The 22,440-nt window shown below is 37.8% G+C and overlaps 3 protein-coding genes across 4 annotated transcripts; 1 reads left to right on the forward strand and 2 right to left on the reverse strand.

Annotated features, from left to right (window-relative positions):
- Nucleotides 1-439: 439 nt before the first annotated feature.
- On the reverse strand, nucleotides 440-2,265 carry lg5h3orf18 (linkage group 5 C3orf18 homolog). The gene is made up of 4 exons (XM_085354358.1): nucleotides 1,981-2,265; nucleotides 1,852-1,877; nucleotides 1,426-1,555; nucleotides 440-520 (listed from the first exon to the last, which is right to left on the reverse strand). Exons 1-4 carry the CDS (start codon nucleotides 2,245-2,247, stop codon nucleotides 440-442), a joined length of 504 nt encoding a protein of 167 aa, XP_085210484.1. The 5' UTR covers nucleotides 2,248-2,265.
- Nucleotides 2,266-5,343: 3,078 nt separating this feature from the next.
- Nucleotides 5,344-15,223, reverse strand: LOC146632411 (calmodulin-like protein 6). Its single transcript, XM_085353509.1, has 3 exons — nucleotides 15,207-15,223; nucleotides 7,366-7,531; nucleotides 5,344-5,481 (listed from the first exon to the last, which is right to left on the reverse strand). The coding sequence occupies exons 1-3, from the start codon at nucleotides 15,221-15,223 to the stop codon at nucleotides 5,344-5,346; spliced, it is 321 nt and encodes a 106-aa protein (XP_085209635.1).
- Nucleotides 10,999-21,807, forward strand: gnb1b (guanine nucleotide binding protein (G protein), beta polypeptide 1b). Of its 2 annotated transcripts, none has more exons than XM_085353329.1 (11): nucleotides 10,999-11,389; nucleotides 16,018-16,127; nucleotides 16,301-16,339; nucleotides 16,420-16,526; nucleotides 16,698-16,761; nucleotides 18,333-18,495; nucleotides 18,802-18,868; nucleotides 18,958-19,159; nucleotides 19,264-19,480; nucleotides 19,618-19,733; nucleotides 20,059-21,807. In XM_085353329.1, the coding sequence occupies exons 2-10, from the start codon at nucleotides 16,071-16,073 to the stop codon at nucleotides 19,722-19,724; spliced, it is 1,023 nt and encodes a 340-aa protein (XP_085209455.1). In that variant the 5' UTR covers nucleotides 10,999-11,389; nucleotides 16,018-16,070; the 3' UTR covers nucleotides 19,725-19,733; nucleotides 20,059-21,807. The 2 variants fall into 2 exon arrangements, with proteins under 2 accessions (XP_085209455.1, XP_085209456.1); XM_085353330.1 differs by having other exon boundaries at nucleotides 10,999-11,082.
- Nucleotides 21,808-22,440: the final 633 nt, after the last annotated feature.

A 22,440-nucleotide genomic window follows, 5' to 3' on the forward strand; every position in this document is an offset into this window, starting at 1 on the left:
TAAACCGACTGGGGAGAAACACTTTACTTAAGGATGGAAACACATCCAGCTTTGAATCTTGTCAGGAATGTAGGACCAAAAAAAAAATCACTAGAACACAGATATACACTTCTCTTTTATGAAACATAGACGTAGATACTGAAGCTCAGAAGAACTTTCCTGACAAGCTACCGAATATTTTAACAGCAATGACATGACATGATTTTTTTCCCTTAAAAAAAGTGCATCCCACTTCATTTGTGTGCCCATATGATAACAGTGCAAGATCATACGTGATGCTTCCCGTTGCCCTTCTCCACCATACATGCAACCGCTGCCGTTCCACGCATGGTGACGATAACCTTCATCAGAGCTCCAGTTGCTCCGCCACACAGTCTGGTTTTCCTTTATAGAGGCCAGCAAACCTCGCAAACTGATTTTATCCAATGGAAGAGAGCTGTTAAGCGTTGAGAGCTTTGGCTACATCTGTGAAGACAAGACGACTGGGCCTTTGTGTTGTCCCTTGGGAGCTTGTAAGAGTCTGCAGGAAAGCGGTAGCAGAAAGCAGGAAAGCGAAAACCGTTACATTAAGATCATGTGATGACACAAGCTTTATAGTGTCATTAGTAATAAAAGACAGAAGGAAACTATAACAATAACTAAATTATTCTTTTCCCAGTAATGTTTTGCTACTTTTAGAACAATAAGATCACCTACACAGACTGTGCCAGAAGCCACAGACCACAGATGATGTAAATCATAAAATCTGGAATTATGAAAATACCGGCATGTGTTATAAAACTGATTGATGCCGTTGTCCTGGTTGTTTTACACAGCCAAAATAAAGTTTTGAAAAAAATATTAAGGTTTGAAAGCCATTTTTAGGCTTTCAAATGCATTTAATGCACAACATCAACAAGGACACAGTGGGATAGATTTAGTCGACATCTGAAAACTCTGAAAATGTGTTTGCTTCATGTGGCCCCTGGGGTAGTTTATGTGTAAGGATTTAGTTGAAAGAGTGAGAAGGAAAGGATGTGAAAGGTAATATGAATGTAGGTTCAAAGGAAAAGGCAGTATGATGTAGCGCTGTTTGTCCTCCATGTACATACTCTAATGCAGATTAGGTCAATGAATTAGAGGTTGTAGTTTATTTGAGATACAGATACAAAGACAGCATGAAAGAATAAGGGTAGTGAGAAAAGGGGGTTTTAGAGAAATGGTTGAAACGACACACAGGCCATACTTTACCATTTTTTGCCTTTTATAACTATGCCATTGTCAAAACTTAAAAGGAATTAAAGAAAATAAAGAATTATGACAGCGAAAACACTAAACAGGAAAGCAATGTCATAAGAAAAACATACAAAAAATCTGCACTGAAATCTTCAGATTATACATAAAAATAAACACAAACAGTAAAAAAAGAAAAACTGTCAGTCCTACCTTGGCGTTGGGCCCTGTGATGCTGCCTTCCCGACCGTGATCCAGTAGTTCCTGTTCCAGCAGGTCATCTTGTTCTTCAGCTGGATCGAAGTTGTACATGGGCATGAGCTGGTGTCTCAATTTCTCCAACCTGTGTGATGACAGGTTAAAGATGAGTAAGGGGGAGGAAAGACTTTGAAATTAACATAATAATCATGTTGAACACACACTGAGCCAAACTTGGTGCCCTCTGTGTGATCCTAGTGGTACTAATTTGAGCAAATGATTTGCTTTTTTCAGGAATGATTATGCACTAGATCTCAATGTAAGCTTAAACCCATGAAATACCTAATAAAGATATGTTTTAGTTGAGTTAATTGATTATTTTCCTTTTGTGAAGACTCAAAACAGATGGTAATCCAGCCTTGCTTGGTTGTGGCAACTTACCGCTTCCGTTTCCTGATATACAGCATCTGGAATGGAGAAGCAAAGATATGACGGAGAAAGTTAAATAACTTTTATGTTTTATACTGTGTGAAATGGTTTTGAAGAGACCATGTTTAAATGATTCCTTACTATTGCCACTGCTAAGCCAATGACTGTGATGATGCCAAAAGGTACAAGCAACATTCCCATGCCTGAGCTCTCAATCACGACTTCTGGCAACGCGGTGGCATTCAAATTGGTCTCATTTGTCGTTATAGTCACAGTCATTAACATTCTTGAGGTGATATTGTCTCTGCTTCCAGGACTTGTCGAGAGGAAGGGGATCGTGGAGGTTGTAGGGGTTGTGGCAGTTGTTGAGAAAAAACTTGTAGTTGTCCTAGTTCCATTTGCAGCCATGTTCGAGTGTAGCTGTTCCAACTGGAGTGTGGATCTTCACTATTTGTGTAGATGCTGTTATACTGCTCAGCTTCTAGTGTGTGTCATGATCAGCAAAAGTGTCTTCGTGCTGGTCCGACGTCTCCTGAGGCATCGACGGTGCTTTGGCCATAAGATCTGTAAAATAAAACCTAACACACGAAGGAGAAGCTGATAACTATTTTGCTACAATGAATCTGTAGAAGGTTTCATGTGATAAAATGAATTGAATGAACCATAACCATATATATGAAAATGCTTACATCCTATTTTCTTATTGCTTTTTTACTCATGATTTAGTTAGATCTTTAAAAAAAAAAAAAAAGAAGAAGCAGCAAAGAATTAACATTTCACTTTTGGAACCCTCACCCTCATATTTACTCAAACCATGGTGATTGTGCCAGTGGGTTGTGGTAGGTGTTTTGGGCAGGATGTGGGTCGTAAACGCACAGAAGGAAATCGGTATGCAGAAAAAAAAAGCTTCATGAATTTCAGCGGAATGGTAAGCGTTCAAACTTCAATATGCACTGTGAGGAAATGTGTTGGCAGCGTATTCTAACATCAAAATCAACTTACATCCACCCCCCCACACACACACAAACACACACACACAGGTTCCATAAATATCCTCTGCATCCAAGACTTGGTACATGTACTATGCACATCCCATGAGAGTGCAAAGCAGTTTTTCCTTAAGATTTACATTATATGAGGAGTGCTAAAAGACGAACATGCTTTCCATTTTGTTATATGGTGACACAGAAAGGCATAGACATATGATCCATTCCTCCCTCCTCATCCTGTCTGCTTGTGCTCTTAATGAGGAACATGTGCAACTGAAGCCAACCAATGAAAAACAAAGACTGGATTCAGTCATTGCTCTTGTCCAGTTAGCAATTCCTACACTCCACAAAGACGGAGCATGCAACATTTTACATGGTCTTTGTGAGGATGATTGTATGATTGTATTACCATGTGATACGGATGCGTGTTATGTTCAGTTAACGTGTAGTGGATCTCAGCTGTCCTGCACTAACAGCTGAAGCTAATAATCCTGCCACCAGGACCAGGTCTTACTCATGTGTCCTCTCAGATTAGAGATCCATACGTACCTTAACATACAACATGCATGCTCAGAGGTGACCTGCGGCAGACTAGGGGCAGCTAAAGACAGAGAATTTTCACTGTAAGAGGCAACATTTGCTCCAGTATTTGCCCCTCCTCCTCTTCTGTTTCCCCCTTTAGCAATGCAGGTATTGGACAAGCTGTTTACATTGACAAAACAGCCATTTTCTCTGAAGATGGTTTCCACACGTCAAAGAAACCCTACCCTGGTAACCCCCAAGATCTTCCTTTCCAGTTCTTTGATAGCCTCCTAGGATCTACTCCCGTCGTCTTGCCCTTTCTTGTATTTCACACAGCAGAGGTTGCTCTGGGGATGCTGCAAACAGAGATCAGTGCGGCAAGCTCCCTCCCCCTTTACCCTGCAATTGGTCTAATGGCTTCAAGATGATAAATGTGGTTGGCTCCCTCAGCTGTCTGTTTGGCTTTGCAAGGATGAGAATGGGATTTAATGGGACTGCACACCAGATGCTGTCAGACCCGTGTGAATGACTGCATCCGGGTGGCAGGTCTGAGGAAATTAACCCTGTGATGTCTTCTGTCCGAACCTCAATGACCCGAATTCCCCCAGGAACACATGAACAGAAGAAGAAACCAGCAAAGAAATTAGCATTAAAATTTTGTTTCACTGGTAAGGATTTGCACAGTTGCACAAAAATCACCACACAGATAAGTGACTGAACACATTTTATTTTCCATTTTTTTGTCGATTTTAAGAAAATCTGTAGATTCTTCAGGTCATTTTGAACAAGTTTCCAGTCATCATTGCCACAAATTCTGAAAAAATAAAAATAAGGACCCAGATCTGTCTCAGGATCTCCTCTTAGTTGGATATGCCTAAAATACCTCACAGAGTAAGCACCCAAGAGGGACCCTAGTCAGATCCCAAAACTAAATAAGCCGGATCCTTTTAATTGTGGACTGTTAGGAGTTTCAAACCCTTCATGAATTACTGAGTTCCTAACTCAATGTCTAATAGACCCGGCAGCCACCCTTCAGAGGAAGCTCATTTGTAGATTTAGATAAAATGTGTAAAAGCAATAATGACTTGATACACTAAACATTTTCTGATTGATTTGAACAAAATAAAATTTATCACAATCATTGAAATGATAAAATATAAAAGAGAATGCATATAACATGCCTTCATAATCAGTCTCCATCTGCCTACATTGATATTAAACATGAAAAAAATACTAAAGACAAATTCCAATTAACACTAAGTGAAACTACGATGGCGTATTAGGGCCACATTAAGAAAATTATAAATTATTGTCCAATTTGAGAAAGAAGATGAAATGTGGAGGTTAAAGTTGTTTTTTTTTTCAAGTCAAACACTGCCATGGCTGATATACCCTCTACAAAATACCTTGTGTATGATGAGTTAGTGAAACAACTTGATGAGCTGTCTTATTGTGTCTTGTGATGCAACACGACTGGATGAGAGTGTGACCATCGACACCCTTGCATCTGTCCATTTCCAGTAATTTTATTTTGCAAACCCGGCCAACTCATTCAAATTTGTGTGTTTTTTCCTTCTGACCAGAAGCAGCTTTCTGCACCATCTCTTCAATGGTGTTATACTTCTCACACTGTGTGTATGTGCTAAAAATAATAATTATTTTTTACTAATACTGATCCCGAAGTATGATTTCACTAGCTTGTCTACACAGGGCATTTTGTAGAGCGTATAGCAGTCGTGGCAACTTTAATCTCCACATTTTGACCTTTTTCCTCCCTTTATGCTCAAAATGAACAATAATATTTTTATTCTTAATGTGACCCTAACACTCCCGTGTAGAAAACAGTCTGATTAGCATATCCATGCTTACTGTGTTTTTCGCAGAATATGTTATAGCTTGATTTGAATTAGGGAACTTTTGTGCCGTGTAACAAGAGTGGAGAAGTATGATGTCTTTGTTACAACTTTGTTGTGTTTTACTTACTTGAGCGTGTTCAGGCAATATATTTCTTACCCTCTTTATCAAATACTCTAAAAGCAGCTCTGAGTTCAGAATCCTGGTTCTTTGTTCTTTCATGGTATAGAACCATGAGACCCAGAAAGCTTTCATAGTTAAATACTCTTTTTCCTGAAACATCGCAAAAATAATACATTTTAATCTGCTCCATGTGTGATTTTTATGCATATATAAAAAAAATCAATACATTTACATGTATAGGGGCTACATATACCCTTTTAATTACACAGTACATAATAACTACACCTAAAGAAGATCCTCTCCAAGCAATATATCTCCTTTAAAGGGATGTATTCTACAGATATATATCAAAATTGTGGGTATGTCTCAGCTTGCATTGGTTCAGACAGAAAACGGAGGAGGGAGGTGTAAAGAGAGCAGGGAAGACAATAGGAAATCGGAAACAGGAAAGGAAATTGCAATATTTCCTCCAGTTCTTCAGATGAAATGACACATAACATAACTAACACAGTTTTGCTAAGTTAAAGTGACATGAAAACTATACTTCAGCATAAGTTAAATCCCAGGAATGCAGTGTTTCAGTGCATCACAGGTCATATAATGGTTAATTCATTATATCATTCATTTCACAAATGCAAGAAACTTTTAAATCACACTAGGAACAACTGAGGAACAATGAGCATTTCATTTCTACAAAAATTAACAAATAAATGTATAATTTAATAGTTTAAATGTTGGACTCTGTGTGTGTGTGTGTGTGTGTGTGTGTGTGTGTGTGTGTGTGTGTGTGTGTGTGTGTGTGTGTGTGTGTGTATTTTCGGTTGCTTGGGAGATTCGGCAATGCAAATAATCATAAAACCACTAGACACTTCTCAGGTTACACACTGTAAAACAATGCCACCTAGTGATTCACAGAGAAACCTGCAGTAAGACTGCGGCATACATAATGTTTTTAAATGCATTTTGGAATATTATTGTTCTCTGGGAAAGCTGCTTCATAAATCCTTAATCGATTAAGATGTGTATTAAAATTCTGGGCCCGAATAGGCACAAAGGATAATACCACAAATATCTTAAGATTAATTTATCAGATCAACAAACACCAAACAGCAATTTCATATCAGCACTTTTCCTAAGTTGAATAAGCCACATTATCGCTACAGCATTTTACTTGTCTGGTTTGGGCTGATTCTAAAGAGATGAAGCTTCCACTAATGCGCACATTAATGTGCAGTGGATGTAGAAAAAGACATTTCTAAAGTATGTAAATAGAACCGGTTTACGTGCAACACAGTATAATAAAGCATAACAACTGCAACAACTTGATTAAAGCTCAATCAGCAGACAACAGAAGTAGAACCTTAGAAAGTTCTATGTCCACTTGCTAGATAGATACAGTACATTGCAAAAGTCTTGAGCCATGCCATACCTAGCATGTTTTGCTAAGAAAATGATGGATAGGTGCAGTGATTTATTGAAACATGTTCAAACATAATTTGAAATTTAGTATATAAGGCAGAAACGGTGTTTGTACACTTGAGAGTCAATATTTGGTATGACCACCTTCATTCTTCCACACAGCCTGAACTCTCTTTGCCAGGTTTTCTTGTAATTTCTTTAAGAAGTCTTCAAGAAATGTTTTCCACGCTTCTTGGAGGACATTCAAAGTTCGTTTTTAGAACAAATTTTGCATTTTTGAGAAGAGCTGCTAGTAACAAAGTGCCCAAAGATACGTTGTCTGTTACATGTAGACACAACACTGGTTCACCTCTTGACTTTGGTGCTTTTTTAATGCTTGAATGTATGTTGAGGTGAAATGGTTTAACAAACAAAAGAAAAATCCTATGAAAATGGTCAGGGGCAAGAACTGGGCTGAAAATGAGTGAAAAAGCAGCCAATGGCCAAAGAAAATATTTGCTATTCTTCAGTCTAAGATCACTATAGAGAACATATGGAGAAATTATGGGTAGCTCAAGAACTCTGCAGAGTAAGACAGAGGGTTTTTATTCCCATAGCAAGGAATTTTGCAGGTATCTTCTTTGTCCACATCTTTGGCCATCTGGATGAGCTCGCTCTTGGTAGGATTGATTCCAGTTAAACTCATCATCCTCTCTAGCTCTTGTGTCTTCACTTCTCCATTTCCTTCTTCATCAAACATCTCAAAAATTACATTGTATTTTTTGATCTTGTGATAATTTGCTGACCTGGAAGGAAATGAAAATGGGGAAACTTTTTAAGAAGCTGCAGTTTTATGCTGCCAACAATATTTATTAGAGGATTGTTAATCATGATCCTAAAACCTCTCATTTCAAGTTAGTCATTTTAGATATTATTCAAATTAATAACTATTAATAGTTAATTCTCAAGATAGCATACTCACCAATTTTTCAGGATTATATAGAAACGAGTCAGTGCAAGTACTGTGTGTACCAAAAACACTTAATGCACAATAAGAGGATGTCTTAGCCTCATCATTTCTAAATGTTTAATGCTCTTTCCCCAGAGTTTAGAAAAGCCTGCCAGAAGACCATTTATGGCACTTAGAGGGTGGACTTGCTAATCACCCATGAGGAATAATTTGATACTGATCTCACCCATCAAATGCAACACAGCTACACTGGAAAATAACTAGTTTGTATAGCTTTAAATTCGTCAAATATCCGTATTTTTAGAGAAAGTAACAGCAACGCAGCAAAATATTGTAAACAATCAGATGCATTTTTGTGTGACCTCAGTGTCACATGACGACACAGTTATGGGAACTGCAATTAGCTTAGTGTGGCCCATTAGCAGGTGTTTGCACAGCCCCCCGGTGACTTTTATGAAAGCTGACATCCAAATAAGGAGGCACTCAACTGCAAGATGTTATTTTCAACATTACAATGGGAACATTAAGAATTTCACATTTGTTAGCTGAGTGAAAGAGCTGTGTATCAGTGTACACCTCATTCCTCTTGTGGGCTAATTCAGTGCAGAGTGCAGAATTTAAAAGGACACAACATAGAAATCAAAATTAAAAGTTATGTGAAGCTATTAGCATTTAATATGTAGATTAGGTAATAGGCAATGAAATAATAGTTACTTTTAAAAAAAAACATTACTACCAGCTGTCAGGTGAATTTCATGAGCTGAATTTACCAGGTTCCTGTCCTTCTAGTTAAGCAATTACATGGCTAATAGATCATTGTGACATTTGCAAATAAAAATAATATGACCGGGAGAATTCACATACATTGAATTATAACTTACACAGCAATGTGGGAATACTTTTCTTTCTGTATCTGCATGTTGAAATCAAATAACTGCTTTCATTCATGATCAAAATGTAATATTAAAATGATACTGACAAGCCATAATAAAGATGGTCATGATAATCCAAATGTTATGCCATTTGTTTTTATTCCACGGGGTCACTCAGAGGTATGGTACTAAAGAGATTCTATGTATTCTTCGTTTTGCTGATGGCAAAGATTATAGTAGATAAATCCTGTCGTAAAATGTGAGTCTAACAAAAATAAAGAGGGAAAGGTAAACACAGTGGCTTTTCACATGCTGTGTATTAAGAAGAGATTTGTCAAACACTATTTTCAATGCAACCGATTCCCATCTTGTCTTTATATTTTTATATATATGTGGACCATCAGTACCAATAATCGATTCAAGGTTTTCAAGGTTTAGTTATGCAGGGTAGTGATGGATGATGAATGGATGATGCGAGAAGGAAATGAATGTAGGAAGATCAGGTCTTATGTCATCTGAGCCTACTTTGAGCTCCAGATGGTATCTTGAAAATGGAGAGAAGGGAGAGTAGTCTGATTGAAAGAGGAAGGATGGACAAGATGCAGCGAGGGCTTAGATAATGAGAGGATGTGGTGACGGGTATGAATAAGATGGAATTTGTGAGGCAAGTGAGACAAAGAGGTTGGTAGTCGCTAACTAGGTAGCTAAGAAATTTGCCTGACAGGTGATTACATGTGGAACTTTAGTTAACGTCTTTACTACATTTACTCAACCAAATCCATTGCAGGTTTTTTTTTTTCTGTATGACATTCCTGAGCTACTTATTTTTTCTGGTATGGATTAATTGGATTGTTATATTCTAGTTTGTCTAGTATGTATTTCTTACATGAACTGGGTCCAATTAGGATTTTTTTACGAGTGTATTTGTGCATCAGATGACTGCTTAGTATGACTAAATTAAATATCAAAACCGCTCATGCCACCAAAATAGCTTTATTCTGTCAGGTCATGAAACGGGACCTCTGGGGGTGTCCTGTGGTATCTGGCACTGTGAAGTTGACGGGGGATCCTTTGGGTCCCATGGATTGTGGGGTGGGAACAGATAAGGTTTGTTTCATGCCATCTCACAAATGCACTATAGCTCACATGGGTAAAATAATGCTCGAGGGCAGGGATCAGCCTTGAACCATCTCAATCTAACCCCTGATGTCCTAAGAGAAAAGCAAAACAAATGCCAGTGAAATCAGAGTGTAATCACTGATGAAGGAATCTTGAGGTGAATGACTGCACTGGGTCCACACAGCTATTTAATTTTAATTCAGTGCTGTTTTTTTTTTTTTTTTAAATATCAGTGACCTAGTAGTAGTGCAGTAGTACATATCATACAACTGGCAAGATGTAGGCTAATTTAAAATGTATATAACAACTTTTTCATTTGGATTTTTTAAGCCTGTGCGGCCCTCTGGGAAAAAAAATCTTACCTACCCCCTACTCTATCAGTTAGGGATTCATGGAATGTTGAGGCAGGGTCAAGTAGCAGCTATGTCATTGTGTCTTTGCTAGGGTGTGTATACTCACTCTGCAAGAGCATTTTGGCTGCTGGTGCAATCAAAGTAGCATTGATATGTATGCTCACCAACAAGATTTTCCAGCAGAAAATTGCATTGCATCGCGGCATATGTTGAAAAAGTAATCATACAATTTTTGTGAGTGTTTTTTCCCCAGTTGCTTTCTTATTTTGAATCATGAACTTTGACCTTAAGTGCAATAACTGAGGCTTCCAGTTCTTTAGATGTTGTAATGGGTTCTTTGTGACCTCCTGGATGAGTCGTTGGTGCACTCATGGAGTAATTTTGACAGATCGGCCACTCATGGGAAGGTTCACCTCTGTTCTACGTTTTTTAAATTTGTGGATAATGGCCTTCACCGTGGTTGACTGGAAAAAAAATCTTGGAAATGGATTTGTAACCCAGAATCATAGATGTGAGTGGCTTTATCATCTATTCTTGGGTTGCTTTTGAGACCTTTTAACTTGCTATTTAATTACTTGATGTCTTGATTCTGCAGGTCTGGCAGTAATCAGGCCTGGGTGTAGCTCCTGAAATTGAGCAAATGCCCCCCCCTACAGTACTGTACTGAAATCATGATTACCACTTCCTACTTTAGAAGCGAAGTTGGGGCCCTGTTTACTCGATCTTTAACTTAGGCTCCTTTGCTGAGAACATAAGCGAACACTGTTCTCTCTTAAACTGTATTGTGCTCGAATTAAATACGCGTGTACAAAATTAGACGTGCTAAACATCGCTGCAAGGGGGCTGATGATAATTGTAGCATCTCCAGTTATAGAACTCCAATCGAAGGTTCTCTCTCCCTCTCTGCTGCAACGTGGGGTTTCCCAGCGCTAACTGCAGGGTTACCGCGCCCATCTCATTGCTCGGTGGCCGGACAAGAGTGTTACTACGGAAAGGGCAGATGTTAAGCTCGGCAAAAGGGAGACAGTAGGCTGTCTTGTTGGGTGAGCTTTAGTGAATTTAAAGATTGGCTTTTTATCTGCCTGGGCAGTGCCTTCATTAAAGGGCTTTAGTGGGTGTGATTCCCCCCTCTCCGTCCCCTCCCCTCTCCGGTTGGTTGACTGAGGTTGTCAAGCTCCCCCAGCCGTAGCCTGCGTTCGGGAAGGGCTACTCCTCGGAAAACTACGCTAGCTGGCTTAAGCTAGTTAGTAAGCTAGCGTTGTGGTGTTCGTTGATGCGTGGATCGGAGATACACACCGTCCCGTGTTCCAGTCAATGCCCAAACTCAAAAACAGGCGCAAATTGAATCAGGTAAGGCAAAATGAAGCGACCAGCACACTGCTTTTAGAGCTGTAATTGTAACTGTTCTACCTTTAGCTAATGAATTGTGGCGGAATTGAACTGCCCGGGGGTGGGGTAGCAGTAGCCTAGCCTTCTAGTTAGCAGGGGTTAGCTAGCATTAAGTTGGCTGTTTTGCCATAAGAGTGTTTGCATCGGTGGATCCCGGTGTAGAGTATTAGCTGCAAATTAAATGACAGAACTTAACTAGTATCCAAGCATCTGAGCAACGTTAGCTACAATTAATGTCGGAGGAAGCTTCTGGCTGGCGTTTAAGTAATAATGTTGGCCCAGCGGAGGTGCTTCTTGATATAAAATGCATTGATAACCATATGATATAAGAGACAACTGCAGTAATCATGCTTAAATTTAAAGCTTCACTGATTGCACTGACTTACATTATAATCGAAATGGTATATTTAAAGATTTTGTGAGTTGATGATGACATACTGGGTTGGGCTGGAACAATAAACGTCCCGTAATAACAGCAAACAGTGTTTTTCTTGTGATTAAAAAGAGTGGGTTATAGCATCACTTGTTAACTCTGCGCACGCTTCTGTGGATTAAATTGCAACACTTATTTAACGTAAATGCCATTGCCGCGTTTACACCCTGTTTTTACCAGCCGAGCAAATAAGTTAGCATATCGGTGCCTGTCTGCAACAAAACGGCCGCATCGATGCAACGCCTTAACTCGTGTTGGGAACATTACTTATAAACAGCCAGCTAACTTGCAGGTTTCATGGATTTAGTTTATTTTTTCTTTCTGTATTCGCTTATTTTCTGAAAGGTCATTTGCTTTATGAAAAACACCCAGCCCCCCCCCCCCCCCCCCCCCCCCTTTTTTTTTCTTCTTGCATTTGTCGCTTGCTGGAGTAAAACAGGCCATCGCCGCCCGACCTTGCAGTTTTACAGTCTTCCCCCTCCCTCCGTCTGCTGCAAGATTAAAAGGACCAAATAAATTTACGCGGTAATCAAATTAACTTGGAAGTACTGCGTTTAACAAGATTGTTAGTATGTAAGTAAGTGGATCTCCGAAGGCCAATCCACAAGCCAGTTTTCTGGTTTACCCACTGTTGCTTAAAAGCTAACTACATAGCACCCTGTATAATTGCGGAAGAGCGGCGGAGTCTTCCCTGAAGTGACTGTGGTTACGTTATTTTGCATTAGATAATTCTGGCTATTTGGTTCGCGTGTTATGAAATTTTGCGAGTGTTGCGTTACATTGACTCTGCTCGTTTCCAGACATTTTTAACCCTTGTGTGTAACTGTTCTTAATAAGGTGACTAATTTTTTGAATATTAGCTCTGCCCTGCCTGCAGGCCTACTCTGTCGAGCTTGCTAACTAGCGGACAGCAGTCTGCAAGATGGCGTTTAGCTGCATCTTCAGTGCAAGTCATATTATCTTTACACTGTGCAGCACTCAGTATTTTTGCCACCTTATTGTGCAGAATTGCGTGTAATTTCCTCCTGAAATGTGCGTGCAGCCTCTGTAGAGTAACCTACTAAACAAATTCAAACCAAAAGCGGAGTTAAAACAGCTATCCGGCAGCCATTCAAATGCAACGCAAAGTCCAATGCAAATGATTTCATTGTGACTGTTGTAGGCAAATCACAGTACTGCACACAATGTCTGTGTCAACTATCAGTACAACCCGTACACTGTTGGTTCAACCTTTGCACACAAACATAGTACATTTTATTTCTGTCACAAAGTCTGTTTGCATTGTTGTTAAAACTACCAATAGTGTTTTGAAGTTAATTGTATGTTACTGGATTCCTTCAGAAAGTAGTCCTACTTGTATCTGGTCACAACTGCATGAGAGGATCTGTAATATGGTTGCGATGTCATTGGAAGCTGAAAATCCTGGCAATTTCTCAAAGCAAGTGCCTGGATTAGTTGTGTGTAAAAGAATTAAGATTAATCTCATCCTTTTATGATTGGAAAAACATATTTCTAATGCCTGGACAGGCTTTGCCAGCTGTTTACATTTGTGGACATGGATAGGATTAGAGACTCATTGACTGAGGATTTTAGCTTTTAGGATTATGGAGTTGCTCAGTGATACTGCTGGTTATGGCTTTTTCTGTGATCCAGCTTTAGACCTGTGAAATATTGCATTATTATTATTATTATTATTTAACAGTACAGATAAGCCGGTATGTTCTTGAGAACAAATGTTTGTTTATCTAGTGAAACATACACATTTAACTGAAAATGTAGAAGACACCTAAAATAGCAGACGCAATCTACCCTTAAGGGACTTGAAAACTAGTGAGCTGCAACTTCAGGCTGTTTGCCACTGCTCATTGTTTATCATGCAGTCAGCTGACCCTGATCAGGCGCTTGGAAAGGAGAAGTGATGAGGGAGAGGAACTCCTTAACTGTAAGCATCCACAGAGGTCAACAAGATTGAATTTGTATTTTATTTTTTTAATTTCTGAATGTAGAATATTTAAAACTCAGATTTATAACATGACTTCAGGCTATTCCACATTAATATTTGCCACTGGAATTTATTTTTATTTTTTGGGGAATTTGGCAGTTTAAGAAAGAACAAAAAGATGTAGGTGTCTTATTTCATCTGACTCAAGTTTGAATTTAAAACATTGAACATTGAGTAGCACTTTAAAACTAACAGCTTTTCATAGTTTAGTTGTGATAGATACTCATCAGTTTAACTTAAAAGAATTTAATTTAAATTCATTGGAAAAGTTCAAAATCAGGCAGAGTTACTTATGTAGCCTCCTTTTTCTGTAGTTGTTTCCAACTCTGTGTACTAAATAAAAACTCTTGTTTTATTTTTGAGTTCATGGGATTAATTATACTTAAAGTTAAGACAGGAAACTCTACATTAGTGTAGTAAATATTTCTAACTTCAATTATTAGTTCTTTTATTTTTCTCAGGTTGAGAGAAGTTGGGAATATAGTTTTAAAATTATGTTTTAAGAGGTTTTCAAGGTGAGAATGGCATCCTGCTGTCACTGGATGATGCTTAATCATGATTACTTTCCATGACACATTTATTATAAGATTAATGAGCATAAGAGGATAACTTGAGTTAGAAAGGCCAACCAGTCAGACAATTTAGACGATTGTGTAGATAAGGTTGAGAAGACTTTCAGTCTTGTCCTGCAACTTCCAGTAACATAGGTGAGCTGACGGAAAAACACAAGGTAAGGTAACTAGTAGGGCAGTGCTAGTTAACTTGATCTTTAGTAACTTTACAATCATATTTAAATCTGTATTGCATTTTGTTTTTAATTTCTGGGTTAATTAGGTTTGGTAATGTTATTTATTTTTCACTTTTAAGCTGTTACATGTGTAACAAGTAAAAATTCTGAGTTTAACTTTGTGACCGTCGTCTTCAGTATCCGTATAATAGAAGGAAGTTACAATTCTTTAGAAAAAATTTGGCTTCCAAGCGTTCACATGTTCTAACAATACAATAACTCTTGAATCTGTAGAAAATTATGGCTGATCTTACATTTGGTCAAAACTGAGTGTTTTCTCCACTTCAGGTTGGTAACTTATTTACTCTTTGCAGTTCAATACAGAAGTATCCGTTTCCCATTTTAAATGCAAAGAGATGTCCCGTGTGCAGCTTCAGGTTGGTTTTGTAAAGTATTTTTGTTCACCGCACTTTCATAATTCATTAGATGGATTTTACCACAAGGTTATTTGTCTTACAGGATAACTGGAGTCAGTATAAGAACATTTGTCCAACTAATAATCCTCCTACTGACCTTATTATTAAATTCAATACTATATTCATAAATCCATTCCTACCTGTTGATTGCAGCCATCTTTTAGGTGTTTCATTCTTCTACCTTAGGAAAACCTTACTTTTCGTTACTCTAAGTATGCTGACGTGGACGTTACTGAAATGGACAGTTAACAAATGTTCCAACCATAACAGAAATTAAAATGGTAGATGAATCTGTCATGCTAAATGCAGTTTTTAATTCAGTATTGCATTGCTGAGCTTTTGTCTTTTTCCTGATATCTTACATGTGAATGAAATCAGTGTTTCATACAAAGAAATTTCAGACACACTAAGAATGCTATATATATATATATATATATATATATATATATATATATATATATATATATAAAAAAAAATCAGTAAAATTAATATGTATATATTTTATTAGCTGAACTTTGAGCGTGCTTTGCGGCTCTGTATTAATATAAGTGGCTTATTGATCACTGAAATTCTGAGTATCCCAGGGATTAAGGTCAACAGGATAATGACTGCTTTTCGGATCACTGGAAAGTCATGCGTTAACAAGATTTGTCTGGCAATATGAATTGTGTGTCAGGATTTAGCTGGTGACATTGAGGTGGGAAAGTAAGGTTGAAGCATGAACTGCACATTGGACATATTGTAGGTAAACAATTTTTATTTTTATTTATTTATTTTTTTGCCATCAATTCAATCAAAACAATCTTGGTGAAAATCTTTATCCACTGCAGGTCTGTGAGCTGCGTTCAGACCCATTTTGCGTTTGTCTTCATTACAGCTTTGATTTTAAAATGGTTTGCTTGAAAGATTAAAGTTCCTCATATTTCCTTTGTTTGTGTTGCTTTTTTTTAGAGCAACAAGTGCCCGTGGTAGCTGGAGTAAGGTAATTGAAAAAGCAGAATAAGATGAGTGAACTGGACCAGTTACGCCAAGAGGCAGAGCAGCTCAAGAATCAGATCAGAGTGAGTAACAAAGTATCACTTCTCCACATAAAAGCATACAGACGTTTATTCTGAAAAATCTGACAGCCCTTCCAGTCGAGACTGGTGTGAGATGGAAAATGTCTGACCAAAGTGTTGACCCCCCCCCCCCCCCCCCCCTTTTTTTTTTCTTTTTTTTTTTTGTGTCTCCTCAGGATGCCAGGAAAGCATGTGCAGATGCCACACTATCACAGGTAACATTTAACTTTTCATAGTGTTTGGGTTGAAAAGCATTTGATGGGAAATGAACCTTATAGCACTTAATGTTTTACAGATCACAGCTAATATTGACCCCGTTGGCCGAATCCAGATGCGTACAAGACGAACGCTGCGGGGCCATTTGGCTAAAATATATGCCATGCATTGGGGAACAGATTCTAGGTAAAACCTAACAGCCAGAATATGATTTGTGGAGCATAGTGAACTTTGTGTCTTTCAGCAGTTTATGCATATTTTTCTATTGTTTTTAACTCTGGATAAAAAATAGATGCGTGACAACCCCTGGATACTGTGTTAGTGATGTTCATATTACTGTTCTTTTTTTTTTTGTAGGCTCTTGGTCAGTGCCTCTCAAGATGGCAAACTTATTATTTGGGATAGCTATACCACAAATAAGGTAATTTTCTTCATTATTATTTTATAATGAGGACTAATGGAATAATAGGCAAACCTTGTGTTTAATCTAGTTGAGAGTCAGTAACAACACAGCCTTACAAAGCGCAGACAAAAAAAGTGCGGTCATCTTCATTCTGATTTTTTAAAATGTTTACATAGATTGGATACTAAGTGATCTTGAAATTAATAAAACTATATAAATTTAGTTTACCTTTTAAGTTGTTCCTTTTGTACTATGTTGTACTTCTTTATGGGATAAAACAATTTTTTTGAACCTATGAGGCTATGTTGAATTGAAAAGAGGGAAAACTTATATTTAAAAGTGTTGCAGATCAGCTGAGCAAGAGGCATTTGTGCCCTTTCCCCTGAGGCTGATGTGTCTGGTGTGCAGTTGTTGATATCGGAGGAATGAGTACACTGTTTTAATGCCTAAAAGGTAATCTGGCTTCTCCACCAAAGACAGAAGTTTCTTCGGGATCCTTAAAAAGCTTTCTGACTTGTTTGGGATACTGAAGAACCTTTTGGGATAATATAATTTAACATGATACTGTGGACAATGATCCAGCTGGTAATAAAAAGATTAAAGGGTAATTCTTCCAACATTAAAGGGTAGATAGAGGTTTGATTTGTTTATGGGATACTTTAATGCAAGGCTGGTTATTTCATCCTCTTGTTTAATTAAGCTGTTGCATTATGGTGTCCCTAAGCAGCAGATTATTGACTAATATCATGTTCCCATTGAAATGGAAAAATTACGGCCGTGATTTTTACAGGATGCTGTCTAATATCTCAACAGTGCAGCCTCTTCTGAGTTGTAGCTTGGGTCACAAGAACTTACTTTGTGATCTGGCAGTACCTCACAATAGCTTATTTTTATAGTTTAGACTTGAAAAGAATTTGGCAGGTTTTTTTTTGTTTTTGTTTTTTTTTGTTTAGAAACATCTTTTGTTCAGTTTAAATTTCAGGCCTAGGCTTGTCCTCGAAGGAACCATTGGAAACTTGTCAGCAAGCCACCAGAGCGTTCTTTGCTGTAAGCTTTGGTTCACTGCTGCAGTCAGGTTGTTGCGCTCTGGAGATTTTTTTTCTTTTCTCTTAAAGGAACCTTGTGTTTGGCTTCTGTCTAACTACTCTACCATAAAGACCTTTTTGATGACGTGCTGACATGATTGTCTTCCTGGCAGAACTTTCTAAACTGTTTAATCCAATAATTTTGACATAGGTCAACTCTACTGAAGCCCTACACACAAATTTTAAGGACACATTAAATCCAGCAGGACACAGCTGACTACAGCGTTGAGTGCTATAGCAAAGGGTCTGAATACTTGTTTAAAAGAAAGCTTGAAACTTTGAAGTGTAAAAAGTGAAGGAGTTGCAGTACTTTCTAAATTGTATAAATAAGTATTGACATTTATTTTATGCTTTATAAAGGCAGACTGACATTGTTGTGTGTTAGTGTTTAAATGCCAAATTTAGTTATTGTAACATTGCTCTCCAAAAGGTATGTAATCCTATTTTGAAGAAGACAAAATGGAACTTAAGTATCTGTGCATGTGTCTGTTTGTTACTCTATAGGTTCATGCCATTCCACTTCGATCTTCCTGGGTCATGACTTGCGCATATGCGCCTTCAGGAAACTATGTGGCCTGTGGTGGCTTAGATAACATCTGTTCCATCTACAACCTGAAAACACGTGAGGGGAATGTACGTGTGAGCCGTGAGCTCGCTGGACATACAGGTAAATGGTTGTAAATGTCTTCTCAAACAGCAAAGTATCAGTTAAAACATGCTTCTTTTGCCATATTGTCTATGTTAACTTATAGTTGGATTCAACAAAACAGTGGCATGATAAGGTGTATGTTGCTTTAAAAATTTGTTAGTCTTTTTTTTTTTTTTTAAATTTTCAATGAATTTTAAATAACTGATCTATTTACTGCTAATTGATGATTAGCCGTAACTGCAAGTAGGGGTTAAATGTGCACTGCTAGTTCTACATTTGTCTTTCACTTGTGTATTAATGACTTCTATTGACTCTCAATATTAGGATACCTGTCCTGTTGTCGCTTTCTTGATGACAACCAGATTGTTACAAGCTCTGGAGATACCACTTGGTGAGTGAAAAGATGACATTGAGTTCCGTTAATGAGCAGTTAACGTGCTAGACAACAGGCAAACTGATTCTAAATCCTTTATTTCACAGTGCACTTTGGGACATTGAGACTGGCCAGCAGACAACCACATTTGCTGGACACACCGGTGATGTCATGAGCCTGTCACTCGCCCCTGACTCAAGGTTATTTGTCTCTGGTGCTTGTGATGCCTCTGCTAAACTCTGGGATGTTCGAGAGGGCATGTGCAGACAGACATTTACTGGCCATGAGTCTGACATTAATGCCATCTGTGTAAGTTCCATACACATGTAAATACAAGTGTTTTGCTTGCTAAATTTGTTTCCTGTTTCAATCAATAATTGGACAATAATTATTTCTGTTTTTGGAACTTGCAGTTTTTCCCTAATGGAAATGCCTTTGCCACGGGCTCTGATGATGCCACCTGCAGGCTGTTCGATCTGCGTGCTGATCAGGAATTAATGATCTATTCTCATGACAATATCATATGTGGCATCACCTCTGTGGCATTCTCAAAGAGTGGCCGCCTTCTTCTGGCAGGATATGATGACTTTAACTGCAATGTGTGGGACACACTAAAAGCTGATCGTGCTGGTTAGTATTGCTGAAAAAGCCTTTTATCTCCTTAGTGTTGGTAAATCCCAAGAGCACTTTGTAACATCCAAATTGATGTGACCTGTATTTCCTTAGTGCACTACTGTTAACTAAATGACAATTATGATTGCTTATAGGTGTGTTGGCTGGACATGACAACCGCGTTAGCTGCCTGGGGGTTACTGATGATGGCATGGCAGTTGCAACAGGATCCTGGGACAGTTTTCTGAAGATCTGGAATTGAAGCCTGAAGGTTCTTTTACTGTTTGTTTGTTTTTGGGTTTTTTTGTTGTTTTTTGTTTTTTTGCATATATTATTATTATTATTATTATTATTATTATTATTTTTTTTTTTACATTTGTATCCAAATAAATGCCAATTTCCCTCCAAAATCCAGTTACCTTTACGCTTGTTCCACACTTGGTTGTTGTTTGTAATGGGACACAATCAGTGCTTGATCTTTGTCCATCAAGTTTTAAGGTCTTAACCTGGCAGAACATTAAAAAAAAAAGAAAGGCTAAACAGTAGGTCAGATTATATTATTCAAATCTTAAATTTAACCTTTCTTTGTTTCTCAGATGTTCATTTAACTCCAAAGTTGACTGGAAGACCATTACAACTTGAGAATGTTCACAGCATCTTCTTCAACACTGTTTAAACTGACTTGGACACCACAAAAACGAAGGGAAACCAATGCCTTTCCTACACAAAGAAGAGCACAATTGTTTATCACCTAGTTAAGAAAGGATCTCCTGTGGTATCAAATCCAAAACTTGTGCATTCCTTCTTGGACCATTTTATGTTACCTTGAAAGAGAAAACAACACTATCATCCCATGCAAATGTGTGCGTCTTGAAAGCAAATGTTGGAGTGTAATTGTACAAATTATTTAACTTTTTTCCTTTTTTTTTTTCCTTTTTTTTTTTTTTCTTTTTTTTCTTTTCTTTTTTTTTTTAAGATTTCTATTCTGATGGTTTGTTATTCTTGATGGCTTTTTTTTTTTTGGTCATATTTCTTTAGTGGTTTTAGATATGTTTGAATTACAGCTTGTCTTTCTAATCCAGGTGAATCATATAAGACAGATGAGAAAACCATGCAGAAGTAAAAAGCTTGGATCATATTACACGAGCAGCTTTCAAAATGTCCATGATGTATTTATATACTAGCTGTTTTTGTTTCATCACAGCCTTTTGCACATGAAGCTTTGCCTCTCAACTAATACTGTGTTAACTAACCAAGCACATGCTATAAGTTATGAATGCTCATTCCAGTACAGAAAGAGTTATTACCAGTAAATTATCCAGTTAAGCCCCTTAATTCTTGTACATGCCTTTGACTTTTGGTGGGAAGGGTTTGGTTTAGGGTGCTGAGGTAACTGAGGCATGGCTCGATTTTACTATATGAAAGGGGATTTGTGTTTCGTATCCACTTTGAGTGAAACACCTCACCTGACTTAATAGACACTTCCTTTGCTTGGGACTGCAGTTGCAACTCTGTGAATGAAATGTACAAAATCAATGTCTGAAAATAATGGTCTGTTTTAAGTTAAGACATTTAATTTTGTCTGCCACGAGTTAATTTAGATGTGCATGCTGTAGACTTGCTTTCAATGGTGCAAAAATCCTAGATTTTTCTTTTGTTTCCAAAAAGGAGAGTAACCTGTTGATTGAACTTAATAGAGGCCAATTTATTTTTGGCTCAAACTCTGCATACATACATCATGTACTAATACTGGTAACGCTATGCACCAGAATGAGCAAGAATGGAAACAGACTTATTATTGACTGCATACTTAATGTAAATTATGCTTACCAGTTCTATTGATGCCAATTTTGTAATAATTATTACAATCATTGTGAGAAATCTATCCTTGAAAAGTCCTCTCTCCTTCAAATCTTCACACACACAATGGAACAGAAATGTCCTCACACACTGTCCATACTAAAACTTTTTGTACACCCCCCCCCCCCTCCCTCCATTGGTCTTAAATTTGAAAATCAGAACATCTGAATGACAACATTTTCACTGTATACAGAAGCACTTTTGTTAAAGTTGTGACATATTTTCACTTTTTTCTTTTTTTTTTTTTTCTCCTTTCTGCGATGATGTACAATAAATGTGATGTATTCGTGTATGGCCACAAGTGAAAATGCAATTCAACTGAGGTGGATTCCCTTTTCTCTTTCCATTAATATTATAGAGCTCTGCACCCTTATGTACCTATTCACTTTTTGTATTTCATTTCGGTCTGTTGGTGTTCCACGGTGAGCTGGATGCAAGATAGATACTGTACTAAATTGTACTGTTATTGATTGGAAAATGTAATAAAAAGCTGTTTGAGATCTTGCTTTGTGTTTTTGTGAGGGTTCTGTCAGAATCTTCTGATGTGCCATTTAAACAATTCACTGCTTTGTGCAGCTTTGAGTTTTTGGAGGGAGCCTTAAAAAAAAAGAAAAAAAGAACTAACTTGTATGCAGTAATTGTATTGTGTTCACTAAAGAGAGACCGGATTTGTTTTTCTGATCTATGCAGAAGGAATTGTGATGCATCTGGATGCAGAAATTTTGAGTTTTTTTAAAATTGTGTAACAGTGCTTGTATTATTACTCTTTATTGTCAGATTTCAGCAACATAATTTTATATGGTACTTTTTTTTTTCCTTCCAAGGATTTCAAAGTCACTTTCATATGACTTGAAGTAAAAATTTTCATTTGGTTAAAAACCAAGAAGAAGGCCCTGCTTCTGCTGGTGTAGATGTCTGTGCTGGTGGGGCTTTCACCGCCCTCACCAGAGTACTAGCATACCTCAGGTTCATGAGAAAGAAATGGTGTCCCTTCGTAAGTAGGTAGCAAGTGTTATGGCTCCAGGTAAAGTTTCCAATGAGATACACCAAGGTACCTGAAAGTGGAGGCCACTCCCACAGATGAAGTGCAGAGGAGGAGGGGAGTTACCTTTTCTGCC

This window comes from Diplotaxodon limnothrissa, linkage group LG5 (assembly GCF_057381915.1).
Source record: "Diplotaxodon limnothrissa isolate DT_005_m linkage group LG5, D_limnothrissa_male_GT1.1, whole genome shotgun sequence".
Lineage (NCBI taxonomy): Eukaryota > Metazoa > Chordata > Actinopteri > Cichliformes > Cichlidae > Diplotaxodon > Diplotaxodon limnothrissa.

Coding starts and splice junctions, on each gene's coding strand:
- LOC146632411 (XM_085353509.1), bottom strand. Junction 5,482..7,365: donor TGGCCAAAGATGTGGACAAA/GAAGATACCTGC, acceptor TTTTGCGATGTT/TCAGGAAAAAGAGTATTTAA.
- gnb1b (XM_085353329.1), top strand. CDS start 16,071: ATGAGTGAACTGGACCAGTTACGCCAAGAGGCAGAGCAGCTCAAGAAT. Junction 16,527..16,697: donor CATTGGGGAACAGATTCTAG/GTAAAACCTAAC, acceptor TTTTTTTTGTAG/GCTCTTGGTCAGTGCCTCTC. Junction 16,762..18,332: donor ATAGCTATACCACAAATAAG/GTAATTTTCTTC, acceptor GTTACTCTATAG/GTTCATGCCATTCCACTTCG.
- lg5h3orf18 (XM_085354358.1), bottom strand. CDS start 2,247: ATGGCTGCAAATGGAACTAGGACAACTACAAGTTTTTTCTCAACAACT. Junction 1,878..1,980: donor TTGGCTTAGCAGTGGCAATA/GTAAGGAATCAT, acceptor TCTCCATTCCAG/ATGCTGTATATCAGGAAACG. Junction 521..1,425: donor TCACAGGGCCCAACGCCAAG/GTAGGACTGACA, acceptor GCTTTCCTGCAG/ACTCTTACAAGCTCCCAAGG.